The sequence below is a fragment of the Apis dorsata genome, unplaced genomic scaffold (genome assembly GCF_000469605.1).
Source record: "Apis dorsata unplaced genomic scaffold, Apis dorsata 1.3 scaffold_1281, whole genome shotgun sequence".
NCBI classification, from domain to species: Eukaryota; Metazoa; Arthropoda; class Insecta; order Hymenoptera; family Apidae; genus Apis; species Apis dorsata.
The window spans coordinates 87,421-91,489 of NW_006264378.1; the positions used below are offsets into that span (position 1 = coordinate 87,421).

The window sequence follows — 4,069 nt, forward strand, 5'->3', positions numbered from 1 at the left end:
CTTCTGTGCGCGCAGATATTATCGACAGGATACGCGATGATAATGATGGCCGTCATCGTAGGTACGGCTCTCCAGCTCGGAGAAGACGGTATCGGTTCACCCTCGGCTATATTTTTGATAGCCTTATCCGGTTCCTTCTTTATAGCGGCCTGTTTACATCCACAAGAATTCTGGTGTATCGTACCCGGCATCATTTATCTCCTTTCGATACCTTCTATGTACCTTCTTCTTATCCTCTATTCGATCATAAATTTGAATGTTGTCTCATGGGGAACTCGCGAGGTCCAAGTGAAAAAGACCAAAAAGGTTCGTTCAAAATTCATCTGCTACGTATTCAAATTTTTCTTTCTCTTATTCGTATTTCAACACTAGAACTATCAAATTTTTGCTGAATGAAAATATGACAGATTTTGTATTTTTTAAAAATTATCGAGAACAGTTAGTTTAATATTATATACAAATATATAAATATTATTGCTACTAGTATGATAATTTGAATGTTTGACAATTAAAAAATTACGTTGCATTCTTTATCATTTTGTCACAATTGTAGTTATGCTAAAAAGTTCATAAAAATATTCGAGGCATTGGAATAGAGTATTATGTAAAAAAGAAACTGGATGAAACTAGCTCACGGAAAATTTATGGCAGATACTTGGACTGCGTTGGTTACTGACAGTAAGCTACTGTAAGTAAGGATCTGTACATACCTAGTAATAGCTTGTGATATAGTTATTGGATATCAAAAGTTTGATCGTCTAGAACAAAGATTTACAGCCTTTTTATCTCACGACACGAGCTATTTATTAATTTTACGATACATAAAAGAAAAATATTTTTTCATCAATCTAACAAAAATGTATTATTGATTTACAAAAAATAGTAATATCAAGATTTTTATATATATATTTTTCCCATTATGCATCAAATAATATTTAATTTTATGCTATTCTTGAAAAATATTTTTTTAAAACTATTATTTATGATTCATTTATGATATTTCTAATAATTAAAACTAATAATCATAGTTATTTATTATTTATTTCTAATTTACATGCAAAAATATCATTTTGATTTCTAGTCAATATGTTACAAATAATAAATAATTCGTTGTTCTAGTGCTGATTTAGTGGAAAAATAGAAAGAAAAAATTAGCTTGATATTATAATAAGTATTGATTGTAAATTTATTGTGATATTATTGAATAGGAAACTTATGGTGATGGTAGATCAAAAGGCATGTATCTTCAAAGTGGCAAGTGCTTTTATTTAATTCCACGCACAAGTCACAATACAGCTTTTTTCGTCTGCAAATGTATGTTCTAACTTGTTTGCAAAGAAATAGATTTATATCAATAATATATTAAGGATACACTCGTAGATATTGTGATATGTATATATTTTTTAAAATATGTAACACCAAAATAAACCCTTTTAAACTTTTCTAGACATGCATCATATTGCATGTCTCATGATGTTTACTTATTCTTCAAATATTAAATTTATATTTTTCGAAATTCTAAAGATATTGCAAAATATTGATGAATTAAAATGTCACAAAAAATAAATTAAATTTCTATTTTTGAAATATAATTATTTTAACTATTAATAAAATATAATAATATTATTTAATAATCAAATAAAAACCATATAGAAGAAGAATTTAATAATATTTCTGTTCATCTTTGCATATTAAACAATTTCTTTTTAGTTACTAAAATAAATAAAATTAAAAATTAACAACTGAACTCATTTAAGTTTTTAATTTAATATTTTTGATGTATCCTCAAAATATTACAATTTTCTTCCAAACTAAAAATTCTATTTCAAGCATACTGACATTAAAATTAACACATCAGGTTTTTATGGCAGCGATAATCAGCACCTTATACGGAATGGTAATGATCGCTGTGATCGTTGGGACTGCGATTAACATCGTCCAAGATGGCATATTGTCACCAACCGCGATGTTTCTAATGTTACTAATATCTCAGATAGTCATAACCGCGATACTTCACACCGAGGAGATGTTCTGTATACTATACAGCGTGATATATTTCATTACCGTCCCATCAATGTATGTGCTGCTTATTATTTATTCAGTCTGTAATCTGAACGATATTACATGGGGAACGAGGGAAATAAAGACTAAGAAAACAGCTGCGGTAATTATTTATATTCTTAACCAACTAATTTTCCTAATTCTCTATCCATTACTATTACTAAAAGTGAAAGGGAAAAAAAAGGAATTATATAATTATTTTATAACAATTTTATAATTATTTTTTAACAATAAAAAAATGTATATTTTGATATAATTAATTGCAAAAGATAGTTTTTATATAGTAAAATTAATTTTTGAAATGCTACAGGAATTTTGAAGTTTTATTAAATTTTTTGTTCTTTCTGAGTAATTTTTTAAATTTATTTTTTGATATTTTAATCTCTTTATTATTTTACTCATTATATTATATTAAAATGATATAATTGAGAACATTTGTGATTTGAAATGATGATTTTTTTTAATCTATTTTGAATCTAATCTGAATTTCTTTATCCACATTTATTTTTATATATTATTTGCTGAAAACTGATATTACATTAAATTGTAAAACAGAAATTGAATTTTTAAACGGTTTGTAGTATCTCGAAAAATTTGTTGATTAAATTCAGAATGGCTTAAATATTATTAAAAATCAAAATTTTTACCTTTTTTTTATGTATTTTGAAACGAAAACGAAAATTCTGAAAAAAATTGCAAGATTGGTTTATGACAATATTTTTTACCTTTCAATAATTAAAATTTTTTCATTCTTTCTTAATAGAGTTGCTTCCTAACACAAACAAATAATTTTTTTTATAAAAATAATTATTATTTAATATTTAATACATGATTAATGTTAAACAAAAAATTTATGATACATATTTCTCACTGAATAGGAACTTGAACAAGAGAAAAAGGAAGCTGAGGAAGCAAAGCGAAAAGCAAAGCAGAAATCTTTGTTAGGATTTCTTCAAAATGGCGTAGGATCGAACGACGACGAGGAAGGATCGATAGAAATTTCCTTGGCAGGATTGTTCAAATGCATGTTTTGCACTCATGGACAAACGTCCAACGAAAAACAACAACTCGTCGCCATTGCTCAATCAATGGAAAATGTTAATAAACGTCTGGAAATTATTGAAAGGTATTCTCATTTAATATTATCCTTCATATATTTTAGAATTTATTGATTAATTTGATCAATTATTTTAACAAGAAAATTCAAATCTTTAAAGCTTTAACTAAAGTTAAACATTTAAGACTGGTTACAAATTGCTACAACTTTTATTAGTTATGAGAAAAATAAAATAAAATGATCAACTGGTTGCACTTTACGTGAAATAAATGTCATACATATGCTATTATGATCGAAACTGGCCAAAACTGGAATGAAAGATTGAATTTCATATTCATATATAATATAATAATGAATTTCATATACATATATAAATGTAATTTTACATATAATTATAATAAAATTTATATTCTTCTGTTACAATGTTTTTGAATCTCTTCAAAAAGTAGTTGCAAAGAAAGAAGTAGATCGCATTATTTTTATTATAATTATTTTTACGATTTACGATTTCACGATTATTTATATAATTTATATATTTTATAATAAAAATTTTCAGTAATTTTTTTTGTAATAACAAATTTTTTGTAATAAAAATTCAAAGGATTCATCATATTAAATATTTTATATTTGCTACAATATATTTTAAATATATTTTTGATATTTTACTAATATTCTCACTAAATATTTTTATAAAATAAATTATATATTTATTTTGTTAAAATTTATTTTTACATTATAGATAGCGAATTATTTAGTTATTAGAAAAAGAAATCATGTTCCAAAAAATTAGAGAAAAATTATTCTGTTATTATATTTATCAAAGTTCATGCTCTTTTTGAAAAAAAATTTATTATATTTATTATATAATTATATAAAATTATTATTATATAATTATATAAAATTATATAAAATTTATTATATAATTATTATATATATTATTATATTATTTTT

General features: G+C 24.0%; 1 protein-coding gene across 7 annotated transcripts in view; it reads left to right on the plus strand.

Annotated features, from left to right (window-relative positions):
- LOC102681708 (chitin synthase chs-2) overlaps positions 1-4,069 on the plus strand; it is a 43,699-nt gene that overhangs the window by 31,556 nt on the left and 8,074 nt on the right. For 4 of the 7 annotated variants that reach the window (XM_031514857.1, XM_031514860.1, XM_031514856.1 and 1 more), the window contains exons 14-15: positions 1,859-2,164; positions 2,940-3,187. In XM_031514857.1, coding sequence (XP_031370717.1) covers positions 1,859-2,164; positions 2,940-3,187 — 554 coding nt within the window. Of the gene's footprint in view, positions 307-1,858; positions 2,165-2,939; positions 3,188-4,069 lie in introns of all 7 variants that reach the window. The other 3 variants (XM_031514855.1, XM_031514854.1, XM_031514859.1) reach the window with 1 other exon arrangement.